The sequence below is a fragment of the Neovison vison genome, chromosome 7, assembly GCF_020171115.1.
Source record: "Neovison vison isolate M4711 chromosome 7, ASM_NN_V1, whole genome shotgun sequence".
In the NCBI taxonomy this organism is placed as follows: domain Eukaryota; kingdom Metazoa; phylum Chordata; class Mammalia; order Carnivora; family Mustelidae; genus Neogale; species Neogale vison.
Window position 1 is genome coordinate 125,710,310 of NC_058097.1, and position 18,109 is coordinate 125,728,418.

The window sequence follows — 18,109 nt, forward strand, 5'->3', positions numbered from 1 at the left end:
AAAGATTCATTTTTAAGATTCCATATCAAGAATGTATTATTATAGGTAAACTCAGACAGATTGATTCACTCTCCTGCAGTAGTACACTACACCTATTGAAGACAATGAATTACTTTAAGCAATGTCCTTCTATTTTGCAATTTTTAACTTAATGGAATCTGTAACTTGTGGAGATGGACTTTAAAACATATATGATAATCATCACAAAGATCTGGATAACCAGGAAATCAAAATCTTTTTTTAACAAGGTAGAAATCTTTGAGATATTTCTGTAACAGGCAGATCCCGTCACACACAATGTTAATTTCTCATAGGAGTAATATTTTTGAGTGATTTTTTTTCTTAAAAATCAGCCTTTTTTTATGAACAGACTATATAATGTGAGTGGCTATTGCCTGTGAAATATCAGATTCACACCTCCAGAATGTCCTTCCTCAGAAGAGAATTGTTTCAATTTAAAAGTGATCTGTTGATTTTCTCCTACAAAGAATGATGAAATTAATACACTTTCTCTTACTTCCCCTATGTTTACTCCCTAAATTTTCTGTTTTGCTTCTTGGTTCAGAATATCTGTTTGTTGTCTTTACAACTGAAAGACAATGTGGCTGGGTATCAAATTAGGGGTTCAGTATTAATTTCATTAAAGCCTATAGATGTTTTCCACTCTCTGATCGCATTAACATTACCATGGGTAAGTCTGAGTCAGCCTGCATTCCTTCACTCCTAAGTGACTAGTTTTTATATCTGGATGTCTGTTTCTTTCCCCATTCTGAATTTCAATACCTTTCTGGATTTGTCTTGGTGTTTAACATTTTATATAACTATAGGTTCAAGACTTTTTTGTTTGTTTGTTTAAGATTTATGTATTTATTTTAGAAAAAGAGCATGGAGAAGGGCAGAGGAAGGGGAGAGAGAGAATCTCAAGCAGACTCCCTGCTGAGTGTGTAGCCTGTCACAGGGTTTGATCTCAGCATGAGATCATGGTCTGAGCTGAAATCAAGAGTTAGGTGCTTAACTGAGCCATGCAGACACCCCAGCAATTTCTTTTTCAGGAAAATTTCTTTATTTGTTCAATTCTCCTCATACCCATTAGGCATATCTTCAATTTTTTTTAAAGTCTTCTCTATGATCTCTATAACAACTTTATATCTTTAATATTTTTCTAATTTGTTTGACTTTTTCAAATATGATAGCTACATTCTTATCTTTTCAATTGCCTTTGTATTACCACTAATGAAGTTTTCAATTCTTTAATGGTTTTATTTTTCCCTCACTGTTTCCTGAGCTTGAAAAGTTACTTCTTAACACATTCTGTCATCAGATTTAGTTTGATTTCACATATTTGTTCTTTAAACTATTCTTAGCACTGTTATTGTTCATCATTCCCTTAGGGGGAATATAGTCACCCCTGAAGATACTTTTTCAGGTTATGGTGGGGCCCACATTTGAGGAACTGAAATCTCTTGTTTGACCTACGGCCAGCATGAAACTGAGGCCTACTAACAACTGTATGAGTGATTTTTTAAGGGATTATTCTCTCAGTCAAGATATCAAATAAGAATGCAGCTATAGTGACAGCTTGATTGAAATCTCCTAAGAGACCTTATGCCAGAACTATTCTGCTAAGCCACTCCCAGATTCCAGACCAACAGTTTCTAAGAAAAAGAAAAGATGTTTTAAGTTGCTAAGTTTTAAGATACATTTTACACAGGAGTAGATAATTATATGCTATTTTTTTCTCCTTCTCTATTACTTATGAGAAAATGTATTTAAGAAAAAAATAACTTTGAAAACTGTGAACTTCCCAGGAAAAACATAGGATAAAATTATCATTTACAAATAATGATTGTTGGAAAATTTTTTTTAAAAAGTTTAAATTTCATTGGAATGATATCCTTGAGCCATATACTTCTAGAATCAGAATAAATTTCCATTCATTTCAAGCATTCTTTCTAAAAATCTCTGGGATATTTATCTGTCTTAGCTTGATCACTTCCAGTAATGCATGAAGTCTTTACAAACTGCTGTTTTATTGCTGGAATTATCTTAAAATAAAGTTCAAATTGAAATAAAAGTTAAGTTTGTTTCCTAGATGAAGACAGCTTTTTACTGAATTCTGCTCTAGAATATATATACTTTGGTCAAGATTTTCCTATGCTTGAATTGATTAGCACATTAATAATAACTTCCTTAGTTTACAGAAATTTCCATTAAAATTAGAATATGAAGGTTCCATTAAGAATACCTATGTTCTGCTGATACAAAAGTATGGAGACATTATGTCTCTCTAGATTCTAAACTTGCCCTTTAGATTAAAATCCTCTTTTAAACAATTACTTCTTTTTCTCAATGATTAGGTCCAATGCCAGACCCCAAACCCCTCTATATGCTAGTTAGCTCTAATTTATGGCCTTGTCTAGTTTATTCATGTAATATTAACTAAGTGTATCAGTAATATAATCTAGAAGAAATATCAGCCTATCGTGTCAAGCGCAATTACAAAAAAATGCACTTTAAATGATCACTAATATTTCATATGATAATTTCCAGAAGTATTGAATTGTTTTACCAGAAATTACATTTTATGATGAAATTCACAGTTACAATGTGAGAAAAACTTTCCACACCATGGGAGCATCGGAAATGAATTCTTAAAGAAAATATCCAAACCTTCCTTTAATCTTAAATTTCTTTTCAACTTAAAATTGTTTTTTTATAAAAGGTAAATAAGTGTAAACTTTCATTACAGACTTTCCAAGTTTCCTAAGAACTGGAGTGCATTATTTATTAAAAAGCACTATGATGAATGTTTCATGGGTAAGTGGCATTATGCTATGTACATAATATAAATTGAGAGTCTAGTAGACTTTCTTTGTCATTTTCTAATGTATGTATAAAAGAAAGATCAGATGATTCAGATATGCTATCACTTACAAGAAGGGTCAAAATGCACCAGCCCAATATAAACTTCAGAAGATGCCAAACTACTAGGCCACCATATCAACAGAGGGAGGACATTGCTTTTTCTACCTTCTCATTTGTAATCCAGAATACAAAGTTTAAATAAACAAAATTCAAGCAAATAGTCTATCATGATATATAAATTCATTTTTAATTTAATTTCCTCATCTGCTTCTTTATTCAACAGTATCTGTGAAATTCCTAGTAAGCTGACACTGTTCTTACTGATGAGAGTGGATAAAGAAGAGTATATAAGGTGGTTTTTGCTCAAATGACATATAGTTAAATTGGAGAGAATAGCATAATAATGTAAAACAATAAAAACAACTCAAAATTAACAATATAATAAAGAATAAGGTCATAAAGTTTCAATGAATGATCATAAAATTCTAAGGTTTTATTAGGATATATTTGTCTATTTTTTAAATTGAGAAACTGGAGAGATCTGATTTTATACAGGAGTGTACCATCCAACTGAAATACCTTCTCCCCTTCCAGAGGGAATTCTTATTCTTATAAAAGATCATTTAAATTTTGTATCTGATCCTCCAAAATAATTTATCAGCAAAGGTTGTTTTGAAGAAACAACAGAAAATTGTCAACACAGAGATTACTTTGAGTTATGATGCCATTACCCATGTGCCAAGTCAAATCTGGAAATAAGCCATGTCAACAATGAAATTCAGCCCAAGGTACTTAAGATATGAGGAAACAAAGTTGGCAAATTGCAGGAAATCTTCACATGTCAGAAGCTAGTGGTAGAAACTCTAAAGGATGGGTAGACTCAGAGTGTTATGTAAATTACAGATTGTTTATATCATTGAAGAAATGTAAACATAGCTCAATCTTAGTAGAAAATAATTCATTTCAGTTGTTTGTAAGAATCACCATTTTTCCACCTGATGTAGCATTTGTAGAATCTGAATCTCAGGAGTGGACTTCCCTAGTAAATCGAAAGTTTCTTGTCAGCGTTACTTCTAATCCAGATTGCTCCTCTGTTTAAGAAAGATAAATTATTTTAAACTAACCATCTAATCACAAATAAAAGAATGAAATGCTCTCTACACTTATGTTACTCCTTCTAAACCACAACAACAACACAGAGAAATGAAGTCAAGGACTATATTGTTGGCTGTTCATTTATAAAGGGAAAATGGATGTCATGTTAACAGTAGTTAATCATCCTTGTCCATACCACATTTCAAAAAACTGCATATTCTGTAGGTGTTTGAGGGACTGACTTATAAGGGCTTTTAATTATCCTATATTATCATGAAAATTTTCAGTTTAAACTGGAAAATTTCCAGTTTAAACCTTAAAACTTTTTAATCAATTAAATGACATATTCAAACGACTCCTATAATTATTAACAACTCAGTTTCTTTTAAAACCAGATAATGTCTTTTGTTGGGTGGAATATTTGCACATGAAATTTGAAGTGGTGATAATCATTACCTAAAATAATAATATCAAACTGAAATCAAAATAGCTCTGAGGACTCCACTTGACTCCAGTGAACAACATTCTCCCTTCTAGGTACTGCTCCATTACTCTTTTTTGCTTCATGAATTTAGCGCAAAAATTTTTATTCATTAACTGTGTCTTTTTGCTCACCTGAATCAAGTGTTAGTGTCTATTATACACTTCTTGAAGTCGTTTTTGTTTTCCTTTTCTTGCTCTGGCTTGCTCCTGCTGTTGGAAGTTGGCTACCATGTTGTGAGCTATTCTATGGAGAGTATCAATGAGAAAGGCTTTTGGCTAACAGTCCATGAATGATTAAAGCACTCAGTCCAACAATTACCAGGAATTGAACCCTACCAACAACATATAAGTGTGCTAACAAGTGATCTATATCATTTGAATGTTGGGATGAGACTATAGTCTTGCTTTGTGAGAGACACAGGACCCATTTAAGTCACATCTGGGTTCTGTCTCACAGAAACTGTGAGATAATAAACATACAACCTTGGTTCATTTTCTTGATGTCCTCATCATACTTCTACATTTTCTACAGAGGATTCTTCTCACAATATCATAATTTTAAGGTTTTCTTCCTCAGATTCACCTATTTTAATTTTCTGTGTTATCTTGTGATCATCTCAAGAGGTTGGTATTCTACTCTAGGCAGCTAATCCGTATAGTACATTGAACTTTATTCAGATCCTGATTATGCATTCTTTGGAATGGAAGTTAGATGGAAGACAGAGTTTTTCATGATCTAATGTTGGCATTCTTTTTGCCATAATCTGTTCTCCAGAAGCAGATTACTGGCTTTGGCCCACACTTAAAGAGAAATGATAACACTATAAACATCAGGAGGTGAGAATCATTGTGAACCACTTTAGATTTTACTGAGTACAAGCTTCATCATATTAATGTCAGATTTTTTTTTAATAACTAAAATATCACATAGTTGAGGTCATATACCTTCCCTATCCTGGTGCTATTTCTTTGCTCTCATTTTCCTTTTGTCCTGACAGATAAGCATTATAGTCAACTTGATACCTTATATTCATGTTTTAAAAAATTGTACCACATATCCATATGCATAAATAATATATATTATTTTGATTTTTAATCTTTTTACATATTTATAATATGGTATATTATAAATAGTAGTCTAACTTTCCTTGTTCACTAAAAATTAACTTTTGAGGTATAGTCATTTTGTTTCTTAAATATAGAGTTTATTCACTTTAACCATTTTAACATTTCAAAACATGAAAAATTATAATTTATGTATCCATTTCCCTTCTGATAACTATCTGAGTTGTCTCTAATTTTTTGTTATTAAACATATAATGCAATAAACATGGTTTTATATTTCTTTGTTTTCCAAGTTTTATATATAAGAGTAGAATTGCTTTCTCGAATTTCTCTGCAAATTAGATTTTTACAATTTTCAGAAAAATCTTAACTCTATCTTGGAGTACTTCTGGGCTTAACTCTGAGCAGGAATGGGAAGGCTTTCTATTCAGGTTTTGTTAGTTTTCTCATTTTTCACAACAGTATGTCAACCCTAACTTTATTCTCTATTAAGGCAGGAGGGAATTACCTGAAAAAAGCCATATGTCAGGGTCTTGAAAGAACAAACACAAAGTCACATCTAGACAAGAACTATCAGATTCTAGGGTGAGGAAATAACAGCTATGGAGGATTACTTTGGAAATACTCAAAACTCCCATTCTTCCTGATACTCTAAATATGGATTAAACTAGAGCAGTGAAAGACTTAAATTATATTGAACCGGTCCCCAGCCTGGAGACTTGCTACTCAAAGCAAGGTTGAACAACCAGGAGCATCAACATAACCTGGCAGGTTTTTTATAAATGCAGATTATCTGTCCTTACTCCTGGTCTATTGAATTTACCAAAAACAAGAGTACCCTGTAGTTCTAACCACTCAATACATTCTATTTAGTTGCAGTCCCATAAAATAATTATTCCTAAAGAACACAAATCCCAACACATCTCTGCCTAATGACTTTGACACTGAAGTTAATATAATAAGAATTTTAAAAAAATTTTATTTATTTATTTACTTACTTACTTACATACTTATTTATTTACTTTTTATAGTGATCTCTACCTCCAATGTGGGGCTCAAACACAAGACCACAAGATCAAGAGTCACATGCTCTTCTGACTGAGCCAGGCACCCCAAAGCTTTATTTTTTTAAGAGCAGTTTTAGATCTACAGCATAACTTAGAGGAAAGTAGAGATTTCTCATAAACACTTCATTCACAAATACATATCTTCTCCTATACATATTTTCTCCCTAAAAAATGATACTTTTTCTTTTTAACTAAGGATAAACATAATGTGACACATTATGATCACTCATAATCAATCACTTTCATTAGGTTCCACTCTTGGTGCTGTACATTTAGTGGGTGTAAACAAATGTTTAATAACTTATATCCATCATTGTGATGCTCCAAGTATTTTATTTTATTTTATTATTTTTTTAATTTTCCATTTTTTTTATAAACATATAATATATATTTTTTTAAATTTTTTTTTATTTTTTATAAACATATATTTTTATCCCCAGGGATACAGGTTTACACAATTCACAGCACTCACCAAAGCACATACCCTCCCCAATGTCCATAACCCCACCCCACTTCTCCCAACCCCCCTCCCCCCAGCAACCCTCAGTTTGTTTTGTGAGCTTAAGAGTCACTTATGGTTTGTATCCCTCCCTATCCCATCTTGTTTCATTTATTCTTCTCCTACCCACTTAAGCCCCCATGTTGCATCACCACTTCATCATATCTGGGAGATCATATGATAGTTGTCTTTCTCCACTTGACTTATTTCATTAAGCATGATACCCTCTAGTTTCATCCACGTCATTGCAAATGGCAAGATTTCATTTCTTTTGATGGCTGCATAGTATTCCACTGTGTATATATACTAATCTTCTTTATCCATTCATCTGTTGATGGACATCTAGGTTCTTTCCATAGTTTGGCTATTGTAGACATTGCTGCTATAAACATTCGGGTGCACGTGCCCCTTCAGATCACTACGTTTGTATCTTTAGGGTAAATACCCAGTAGTGCAAGTGCTGGGTCATAGGGTAGCTCTATTTTCAATATTTGAGGAACCTCCATGTTGTTTTCCAGAGTGGTTGCACCAGCTTGCATTCCCACCAACAGTGTAGGAGGCTTCCCCGTTCTCCACATCCTCGCCAGCATCTATCATTTCCTGACTTGTTAATTTTAGCCATTCTGACTGGTGTGAGGTGATATCTCATTGTGGTTTTGATTTGTATTTCCCTGATGCTGAGTGATATGGAACACTTTTTCATGTGTCTGTTGGCCATCTGGATGTCTTCTTTGCAGCAATGTCTGTTCATGTCCTCTGCCCATTTCTTGATTGGATTATTTGTTCTTTGGGTGTTGAGTTTGCTAAGTTCTTTATAGATTTTGGACACTAGCCCTTTATCTGATATGTCGTTTGCAAATATCTTCTCCCATTCTGAAGTTATCTTTTGGTTTTGTTAACTGTTTCCTTTGCTATGCAAAAGCTTTTGATCTTGATAAAATCCCAATAGTTCATTTTTGCCCTTGCTTCCCTCACCTTTGGCAATGTTCCTAGGAAGATGTTGCTGCAGCTGAGGTCGAAGAGGTTGCTGCCTGTGTTCTCCTCAAGGATTTTGATGGATTCCTTTCTCACATTGAGGTCCTATATCCATTTTGAGTCCATTTTCATGTGTGGTGTAAGGAAATGGTCCAATTTCATTTTTCTGCATGTGGCTGTCCAATTTTCCCAACACCATTTATTGAAGAGGCTGTCTTTTTTCCATTGGACATTCTTTCCTGCTTTGTTGAAGATTAGTTGACCATAGATTTGAGGGTCAATTTCTGGGCTCTCTATTCTGTTCCATTGATCTATTTGTCTGTTTTTGTGCCAGTACCATGCTGTCTTGATGATGACAGCTTTGTAATAGAGCTTGAAGTCCAGAATTGTGATGCCACCAACTTTGGCTTTCTTTTTCAATATTCCTTTGGCTATTCGAGGTCTTTTCTGGTTCCATATAAATTTTAGGATTATTTGTTCCATTTCTTTGAAAAAGATGGATGGTACTTTGATAGGAATTGCATTAAATGTGTAAATTGCATTAGGTAGCATAGACATTTTCACAATATTTATTCTTCCAATACAAAAGCTTGGAACATTTTTCCATTTCTTTGTGTCTTCCTCAATTTCTTTCATGAGTACTTTTTAGTTTCCTGAGTATAGATTGTTTGCCTCTTTGGTTAGGTTTATTCCTAGGTATCTTACGGTTTTGGGTGCAATTGAAAATGGGATTGACGCCTTAATTTCTCTTTTTTCTGTCTCGTTGGTGGTGTAGAGAAATACAACTGATTTCTGTGCATTGATTTTATATCCTGATACTTTACTGAATTCCTGTACAAGTTCTAGCAGTTTTGGAGTGGAGTCTTTGGGTTTTCTACATATAGTATCATATCATCTGCAAAGAGTGATAGTTTGACTTCTTCTTTGCCGATTTGGATGCCTTTAATTTCCTTTTGTTGTGATTGCTGAGGCTAGGACTTCTAGTACTATGTTGAATAGCAGTGGTGATAATGGTCATCCCTGCCGTGTTCCTGACCTTAGCGGAAAAGCTTTCAGTTTTTCTTTTGAGAATGATATTTGTGGTGGGTTTTTCATAGATGGCTTTGATGATATTGAGATATGTGCCTTCTATCCCTATACTTTGAAGGGTTTTGATCAGGAAGGGATGCTGTACTTTGTCAAATGCTTTTTCAGCATCTATGGAGAGTATCATATGGTTCTTGTTCTTTCTTTAATTAATGTGTTGTATCACATTGATTGATTTGCAAATGTCGAACCAACCTTGCAGCCCTGGAATAAATCCCTCTTGGTCGTGGTGAATGATCCTTTTAATGTACTGTTGAATCCTATTGGCTAGTATTGTGGTGAGAATTTTTGCATCTGTGTTCATCAAGGATATTGGTCGGTAGTTCTCTTTTTTTGATGGGATTCTTGTCTGGTTTTGGGATCAAGATGATGCTGGCCTCATAAAATGAGTTTGGAAGTTGTCCTTCCATTTCTATTTTTTGGAACAGTTTCAGGAGAATAGGAATTAGTTCTTCTTTAAATGGTTGGTAGAATTCTCCCGGGAGAATTCCGTCAGGCCCTAGGCTTTTGTTTGTTTGGATATTTTTGATGACTGTTTTAATCTCCTTACTGGCTATGGGTCTGTTCAGGTTTTCTATTTCTTCCTGGTTCAATTGTGGTAGTTTATATGTCTCTAGGAATGTATACATTTCTTCCAGATTGTCTAATTTGTTGGCGTAGAGTTGCTCATAGTATGTTCTTATAATTGTATTTCTTTGTTGTTGGTTGTGATCTCTCCTCTTTCATTCATGATTTTATTTATTTGGGTTCTTTCTCTTTTCTTTTTGATAAGTCTGGCCAGGGGTTTATCAATTTTATTAATTCTTTCAAAGAACCAGCTCCTAGTTTCATTGATTTGTTCTATTGTTTTTTTGGTTTCTATTTCATTGATTTCTGCTCTGATCTTTATGATTTTTCTTCTCCTGCTGGGTTTAGGGTTTCTTTCTTGTTCTTTCTCCAGCTCTTTAGGTGTAGGGTTAGGTTGTGTACCTGAGACCTTTCTTGTTTCTTGAGAAAGGCTTGTACCGCTATATATTTACCTCTCAGGACTGCCTTTGTTGTGTCTCACAGATTTTGAACCGTTGTGTTTTTATTATTATTTGTTTCCATGATTTTTTTCAATTCTTCTTTAATTTCCTGGTTGACCCATTCATTCTTTAGAAGGATGCTGTTTAGTCTCTATGTATTTGGGTTCTTTCCAAACTTCCTCTTGTGTTGAGTTCTAGCTTCAGAGCATTGTGGTCTGAAAATATGCAGGGAATGATCCCAATCTTTTGATACTGGCTGAGACCTGATTTAGGACCGAGGATGTGATCTATTCTGGAGAATGTTCCATGTGCACTAGAGAAGAATGTGTATTCTGTTGCTTTGGGATGAAATGTTCTGAATATATCTGTGATGTCCATCTGGTCCAGTGTGTCATTTAAGGCCTTTATTTCCTTGTTGATCTTTTGCTTGGATGACCTGTTCATTTCAGTGATGGGAGTGTTAAAGTCCCCTATTATTATTGTATTATTGTTAATGTGTTTCTTTGATTTTGTTATTAATTGGTTTATATAGTTGACTGCTCCCACGTTGGGGGCATAGATATTTAAAATTGTTAGGTCTTATTGTTAGACAGATCCTTTGAGTATGATATAGTGCCCTTCCTCATCTCTTATTATAGTCTTTGGCTTAAAGTCTGATCTGATATAAGGATTGCCACCCCAGCTTTCTTCTGATGTCCCTTAGCATGGTAAATTGTTTTCCACACCCTCGCTTTAAATCTGGAGGTGTCTTTGGGTCTGAAATGAGTTTCTTGTAGGCAACATATAGATGGGTTTTGTTTTTTCATCCACTCTGAAACCCTGTGTCTTTTGATTGGGGCATTTAGCCCATTAACATTCAGGGTAACTATTGAGAAATATGAATTTAGTGCCATTGTATTGCCTGTAAGCTGACTGTTACTGTATATTGTCTCTGTTCCTTTCTGATCTACCACTTGTAGGCTGTCTCTTTGCTTAGAGGACCTCTTTCAATATTTCCTGTAGAGCTCATTTGGTGTTTGCAAATTCTTTCTGTTTTCGTTTGTCCTGGAAGCTTTTAATCTTTTTTTCTATTTTCAATGATAGCCTAGCTGGATATCGTATTCTTGGCTGCATGTTTTTCTCGTTTGGTCCTCTGAATATATCATGCCAGCTCTTTCTGGCCTGCCATGTCTCTGTGGATAAGTCTGCTGCCAATCTAATATTTTTACCATTGTATGTTACAGACTTCTTTTCCTGGGCTGCTTTCAGGATTTTCTCTTTGCCACTAAGACTTTTAAATTTTACTAGTAGGTGACAGGGTGTGGACCCATTCTTATTGATTTTGAGGGGGTTTCTCTGTACCTCCTGGATTTTGATGCTTGTTCCCTTTGCCATATTGGGGAAATTCTCTCCAATAATTCTCTAGATCTGACATACTACCAATGTCTGTATTGATTAGTTCCCTAGCCTTCAGTACTGCCTCTTGTTCTTTTTTTTTTGTGGTGAATTTTTCCACTTTGTCATTTTGTCCAGATAAGAGTATATGAAGGAGCAAGTAAATGCTAAAAGGGTCGCAATAACCCCAGGAAAATTAGTAGATCTCTGGCATATCACAAAAGGATGTCACTCAGGAACAGCCTGCTGGGACAGATGCAGAGGACCAGGTGTGGCAAAAGGGCACGGTGCTTTCCTAGACTCTCTAGGTGCTCTTGTCTCCCCAAATCTCTGTGTGCTTACCAACCCAAACTCTCTGACCCAGGCCTTACAGAGGGTTTGCTACCCAAGCAGGAACGGCTCCAAGTATTTTAATGGCCCTAAAAATCCTCTGTGCTCTACCTATTCATCCCTTCCTCAACCCCCATCATTGGTACTAATCTTTTACTGTCTCCATCATTTTTTTTCCCAGAATGTAAAATAGTTGGAATCATACAATATGTGTCTTTTCAGATTGACTTCTTTCAGTTGCTAATATATATTTAACATTCCTCCACATCTTTTCAGAGCTTAATCATGTATTTCTTTGTAGTGCTGCATAGTATCCCACTTTCTGGATGTATCACAGTTTATTTATCCATTCACCTCCTGAAGGACATCTTGATTATGTCCAAATTTGGCAATTATGAATAATTCTGTTATAAACATCCATGTGCAGGTTTTTATATACACATAAATTTTCAAATATTATAGATAAATACCAAGAAGTGCAATTGTTGGATCATATTGGTAAGAGTATGTTTAGTTTTATAAGAAACCATCAAACTGTCTTTCAAAGTGGCTGTAAAATTTTGTATTCCTACCAGAAATCAATAAGTGTTCCCCAGCATTTGGTATTTTCAGTGTTCTGGATTTTGGCTGTTCTAATAGGTATGTACTGGTATCTCATTTTAATTTTCATTTCCTGATGACAAATGATGCAGTCCATCTTTTCATATGATTATTTAACATCTGTGTATCTTCTTTGGTATCTTAAGGTCTTTGGTTTATTTTTAAAATTTCTTTGTTGTCTTATGTTGGATTTTAAGAGTTCTTTATATATCTAGATAATAGTCCTTTATCAGATGTATCTTTTGCAAATATTTTCTCCCAGTCTGTGGCTTATCTTCTAATTCTCTTGATATTGTCTTTCACAGAACACATTATGGGAATTTTAAAATTATACTACTTCAAAAATAAAACATTTTTAAGGAGATAATATTATGCTTAAATAAAATTTACATGTCAACTCTATAAGATGATGTTTATGTGGCAAAAAATGGCATAATCATGAGACATGAGTTTGTTGTGTTTGGCACAGCAATCTACTATTACTCTTCAAGGACATTTCCAAATAGTTTAGTTCTTGCAAAATGTTTCTTTGGATGCTTAGTCCTTCATCAATCATAACTAAAATATAGCCCAGTGTATTGGACTTAAAATCAGTAGATATAGGAATAAAAATTACCTGCTTATTAACAGTGTGAACTTTTAAAAGATGTTTATCTACTTCTGAGTTTCCATTTACATAGAAGACAGTAAGAATATCCAGTTTACATATTTGTTGAGAGAATTATTTAGATAAACTGTACAAAAGAGCATGGAACAGCCCCTAGTAATAATCATTTGGTAGTGTTTTTCTATGACTATTAACTAAGCTTGTATTATTTTGTTAATGTACTCAAAAACAGCAGTTAGAGAACATCTAGAAAATGTTATTCAAACCTTAATGTTAATAGCTATTCAATAGTCCTTAATATAATTACTGTCTTTGTTTTGGAAATTTACATTATTTATTTTCCACTCAAAATAATGTTAAATATACACTTTCTCAAGGACCCAGCAGTCAGTCCTTTGAAATGCAATTATCGAGATAAAAAGGCTCACTATCTCCCAGTCTCTGTAAGGAGGATAAGAGACTGACTTTAATAAGCAGCACTTAATAAACTCACATGGCTAAAGGAGAGCAGCATATGTCACCTAAAGGTATACCACTTTGGTATGCTAATGATTTTAAAATAAAGTTACTTAAGAAACAGCTGATACAAGAAGGACACTCCAACCCCCCTTCTTCCCCACCAAAGGCAGGAACTAATCTTCCTTGTAAAAAGCACCGTCTCTGTACCAGGAGAGTAGAAGGCATCCTTACCACCAGAAACAGGGAATTTAGGGCCAAGAAAACTGACTAAACAAACCTTTTTACTTCTTCACTAATGATTACCTCAAGCCCAAACTCATTTATCTTGCTAATTCTTCACAAATGCATTGCTTCTTTGTCCAAAAGGTATAAAAGCTGCTTGCTTTGACCAGTTCCTATATGTATGAGATTAAATTTATTTTCTTGTGTTAATCTGTATTATGCCAATTTAATTATTAGACCAGACAAAAAAATTAGAAGCAAAGAAAGGGAAAGTTTTTCCACTGTTACATGCCCTAATCACATTGACCAACCTGTTCCTCCATGTCCTCCACTTTTCCAGATCTTAAAAACTCTGCCACTTTCTGTTTTGAGAGAATTGTTTTAAACTCTGACCCCTGTTGCAATAGCCTTGACCCCAATTACAATAGTCCTGAAAAAAAAATGTTTATTGCATGTTTAACTTCAACAGATGCAGTTTCCTTTAACACTTACCATCTTGTTTAAAGGCATCTGAGGGATGATAAAGATTGATGGGGGAATAATAATGTTGAGCTGTTCCTCGCCAACTTGGTGAAGAAACACTCAGTGTTCCTAATAAAGGATTACTGTATCGCAGTCTGGTCTTTGAACCAAAGAGGGATGAAGATGAACTCTTCTTAATTCTTAACAAAGCAGCATATGAAGTAGGGAAATTAGGAAGAGCTCCAGAATATTCTGTTAAAAAAAAAAATAATGAAAAATGAATTCTGATGAGTATTTTTTTTTCCTGTGAAAATTATTTTTTCTTAAGACATTGTTAACAACTTCCCTTGGAACTGCAACCAAATGCAAACTACAGAGATAGTGGCAAAATAATATAAAATATTACTTATATGATTTAAAAAAAATTTTTTGGAAATTCTGTTAGTCTCAATGTTGGGTCTGCAAGAGAGCAAGAAAGTAAATAATCATGAAAGAAGAAAGAGAAGAAAAAGAAAGGATAGAAACAGAAAGGAGGAAGGAAGAAGGGAATAAGGGGAAAAGGGAAGAAAGTCATCCAAAAATTCAAGTTTTTATTTTCTTTGCCAGGAATATTTGGGAATTAACTCTTTTTGTTTGCCTTCTTATTAAAATATACATTCACATAAATTTGATCAGTTCCTTATTTATTATTAAAAAATGGGAAAAAGGAAAAAAAATACCCATATTCTCAGTTACATCCTTTAAATATAGATTGAATCTTCATGAGTAGAAAATGCATCTAACGCAGAATGTATTTTGACTGTAATTTTAACTGTAAGTTATTCCCCATGTTCTTGAAAAACAGTTAAATTAACAGTGGAAAATAAACGATTTTGAACAAAAGTTGTTTTGTAGATTTTGTTATATAATTTATATAACAATATTAATTCTTAGGTGGGGACACTGTTATGAAATTCCTATATTAATTGATTATTGAGAAATGTCTTGACCATAATTTGTTTTAATTCCCAAGGTTTTTCATTAAAAAAGATATATATATACAGTACCTGAAGGATAATATATTAACTCTTTTATGTCCCCAGTAGATAGTCAGGTTAGTGTGTAGAGCAAATGTTTAGAAATAGAAAACAATGAATTTTGGAACACTGAAAAAATTAAATTTAAAAAACGCAAATTAATTAATATGAAATCTAAAGAACAATTAGGAATTGAAATTTTTTTCAATTTTTAAATTACTCTTTATTTATTTGACAGACAGAGATCACAAGTAGGCAGGCAGGCAGAGAGAGAAAAGGGGATACAGGCTCCCTGCTGAGCTCGATCCCAGGGCCCTAGGATCATGACCTGAGCTGAAGGCAGAGGCTTTAACGCACTAAGCCATCCAGGTGCCCTCAATGTTAATTCTCAATTGAATTTTACAATTTCTTTACCTTGGAAATATTAAAAGAATTTTTGTTGAGGGTATCTGACATTTGAATTTAATGGATGTTAAATTAATTTGACAAAAAATAATTTACCTTTGTGAGTAAACTTTCTCATAATAAAAATTATTTAGAATCTTTGTTTTGTCTCAGAGTTATTTTTGAATGCAAGAAGCATTTCTGTGATTTGAAAATAACACTTTCGTAGGTGTTAAACATTGAATTAAATATAAAATCTTCTGTTCTGTGAAACTATAAATATGATTTCTCTGAAACTTGAAAAAGTAGGTTTTTAGATGTTCATTTTAGATGTTTTGTGCATTTAAATTGAGTAAGATATGTGTAATCCAACCCTATCAGGAACTGTTAAGAGATTCATGTCCTTTAGTCCTTGGTTTCAACTACAAGCATGGTGAAGGTGGATCAATTTTAAATGAAAATAGCTAACCTCTCCTGGCCAAACTATATAAGAATAGATTATGGGTAGACATTAAATCTCCCTTAAAACATGGAATTAAATGCAAGTTTTGGTACCTAGAGGTATTAGGAATTGAAAAGAGAATGAGTTTTCCTTCAAGATAGTATGTAGTTGTGGTCTCTGAAATTACTCATTTCTTAGTGTAGTCTGTTTCTCTGTTTTAGCTGCATACCCTGTTTATATATAAAAAGAAAAAGAAAAAAAGGGGGAAAAAAAGACCATACCATGCTAGTGTTAAACATTAAAATGGAGTATGAGAATGTGTCTAGTCTTTAAAGCTAGAGAAGGTTAATCAGTAGAAAACAAGAAGGGGCATAATAAGGCTCAAAAAAGCCAGTACCATCATCGAGTTTGTGAATCATATGTGTATATATAATAATTATATATGCTATTTGCTAATATATATTAACAAAATAAATACTATCTATGTGCTACAGTAATTGGCTTATAGAACTCTGTATAGATAGACATGAGCCAAATGATGATTTGGCTGTGTGCTCCACACCAGGGCTTCATTTGTAATGTAATCAGTTGCATCTGTTGCAGTGGAGATTCCTTTTTCATCAATTAAAGTGAATCCAAAGCTGTTACTAGAAATCTGACAATTTATTCATTCATTCATGTATTCAGCAAACATGTCATGAGAACTCAGTAGGGACTAAATGCTAGGGATACAAAGGTGAACAAGATATTGCACCGGGCATGAGGGAGCTTGTGATATATTGACAAAGGCAACTATACAGAACTTTAATCCAATGTGACAAAAAAAAAAAAAAAAAAGAGTAAAATCAAGGAGTTATGGGCTCCCTCTGATGGGTGGCAAAATTTCTCATCTAGTCTAGGGCCATCAGAAAATGCTTTCCAGATGAGTTCTATCTAATCTAAATCCTGAAAGACCATTAGTGATTAGTTCAGCAAATTCTGGGTAGGGAAAAAAGCCTAGTAAGGGAAGAAAATATATGAATACCTGGAAAGGAAAGGATGCAGGGTGTTCTTGGTAGAATAATATAGTCAGGAGCTCAGAGGGTGAGGGATAGAGGTGAGAGAAGGAAGACTGGATAGGTAAGCTGGGACTAATGTTGAAATTGCCTATTATGCCTTCTAAAATGGTAGGACTCTGAAAGGAAAGCAGCATAAATTTTAGAAAGATCTCTCTGGTTGCAGTGTCATTTGGAACAAGACAAAAGAAAAAAAAGGCATATCAAGAGCCTAAAGCTGTGATAAAGGCAAAGATTAGTCAGTAATGAAGAGATAGGTGGGAATAAAACAGTAAAGATTACTGATTGATTAAATTGGAGGCAAGGAAGGGAAAATAAGAATTTGGGAATACTCTGTGCTACTAGAAGATGGATAAAGGTGAAGCAAAAGGCTTGTACTTCAGGTGAAAGCTCATGAACTCAGTTTAGGGGAAGTGGAGAGCTTGAAGTACTCCTAGGACATTAATTTTGATTAGAAAATTTTGTAAACATAAGGGAGTCACAGGCTAATGAGAGATTATTAAATAATAACCAAATAGATAGTTATTAAACTATGAGATAAATGAGCTTGCCAAGGGGAAAAAAACATAAAATGAGGAATAGAATGTTGGAAATGGAACCCTGATTTAAGAAAATAGTAGAAGCATTTAAGAGAATAGTATATAAGAGAATAGTAGAAGAAGTGGAACCTGTAAAGAGGAAAAGCAAGAATGTGTGAAGTTACTAAAAAGAGTGGAAGAGTCAATGTTGATGAGAGAGCAGGTGACAGTGTTGAAGACCTGTATGGAAAGTCTGGCCCTGAAGAGAAGGGGTGTCCCATGGCAGCAAAGCTGCCTTACTGCTCCACATAAAATGCACAGTGAATGTGAAAGTGAAAGGAGGTGAAGGAGACTTCTCAAGCTCTGGAATAGAGTCTGGAACACCCATAGTACCAATTCCATTGCATTAAACTTGTAGACTCTGGCCTTAGCCTGTGACATCTAATGGTCTCTTGGTCTGAGTGTAAGTAACAATTCAGTGAGGTTTTCCCCTTTTGG

At 34.0% G+C, this 18,109-nt stretch overlaps 1 protein-coding gene across 2 annotated transcripts in view; it reads right to left on the reverse strand.

Moving 5' to 3' along the window:
* Positions 1–18,109, reverse strand: part of CNTN5 (contactin 5) — a 1,378,465-nt gene that overhangs the window by 520,824 nt on the left and 839,532 nt on the right. For both annotated transcript variants that reach the window (XM_044258257.1, XM_044258256.1), the window contains one exon: positions 14,227–14,448. In XM_044258257.1, the coding sequence (XP_044114192.1) occupies positions 14,227–14,448 (222 nt within the window). The remainder of the gene's footprint in view (positions 1–14,226; positions 14,449–18,109) is intronic.